This window comes from Passer montanus, unplaced genomic scaffold, assembly GCF_014805655.1.
Source record: "Passer montanus isolate IOZ18808 unplaced genomic scaffold, ASM1480565v1 scaffold1792, whole genome shotgun sequence".
NCBI classification, from domain to species: Eukaryota; Metazoa; Chordata; class Aves; order Passeriformes; family Passeridae; genus Passer; species Passer montanus.
This window is the reverse complement of record NW_024365293.1, coordinates 1-508: the sequence shown is the minus strand read 5'-3', so window position 1 is coordinate 508 and position 508 is coordinate 1. Positions and strand designations below refer to the sequence as shown.

At 69.9% G+C, this 508-nt stretch overlaps 1 protein-coding gene across 1 annotated transcript in view; it reads right to left on the bottom strand.

Moving 5' to 3' along the window:
* Positions 1-462, bottom strand: part of BAG6 (BAG cochaperone 6) — a gene marked incomplete at both ends in the record, with an annotated part of 3,185 nt that extends 2,723 nt beyond the window's left edge. Inside the window, one exon of the mRNA XM_039704715.1 lies at positions 319-462. Within this exon, the coding sequence (XP_039560649.1) occupies positions 319-462 (144 nt within the window). The remainder of the gene's footprint in view (positions 1-318) is intronic.
* Positions 463-508: the final 46 nt, after the last annotated feature.

The window sequence follows — 508 nt, the reverse complement described above, 5'->3', positions numbered from 1 at the left end:
CGGACGTTTGCCTCGGTGGGGTCGCACCCCCCCAGGTGCTGCTGGCAGAAGCAGCGGCTCAGGGGGTTTTGGTGGGTCTGGGGGCTCAGGGATGGCTCAGGGGGCTCTGGGGGGTGTCAGGGCGGGCTATTTTGGGTCTGGGGTGGTGGGGTCGCACCCCCCCAGGTGCTGCTGGCAGAAGCAGCGGCTCAGGGGGTTTTGGTGGGTCTGGGGGCTCAGGGATGGCTCAGGGGGCTCTGGGGGGTGTCAGGGCGGGCTATTTTGGGTCTGGGGTCTCTCGGGGGTCCCTCACCCGGACGTTGGCGTCGGTGGGCTCGCGCCCCCCCAGGTAGTGCTGGCGGAAGCAGCGGCGCAGCAGCGGCTGCAGCCGCGCCAGGGGCTGGCAGCGCCCGTGCAGCAGCAGCACCACGTCCACCATGGAGAGGTGCTGGCAGATGAGCGCCAGCAGGGACCCGAAAAACCCTGGGAACGGGGAAACGGGGGGGAAACGGGGGGAAATGGGGGGAAA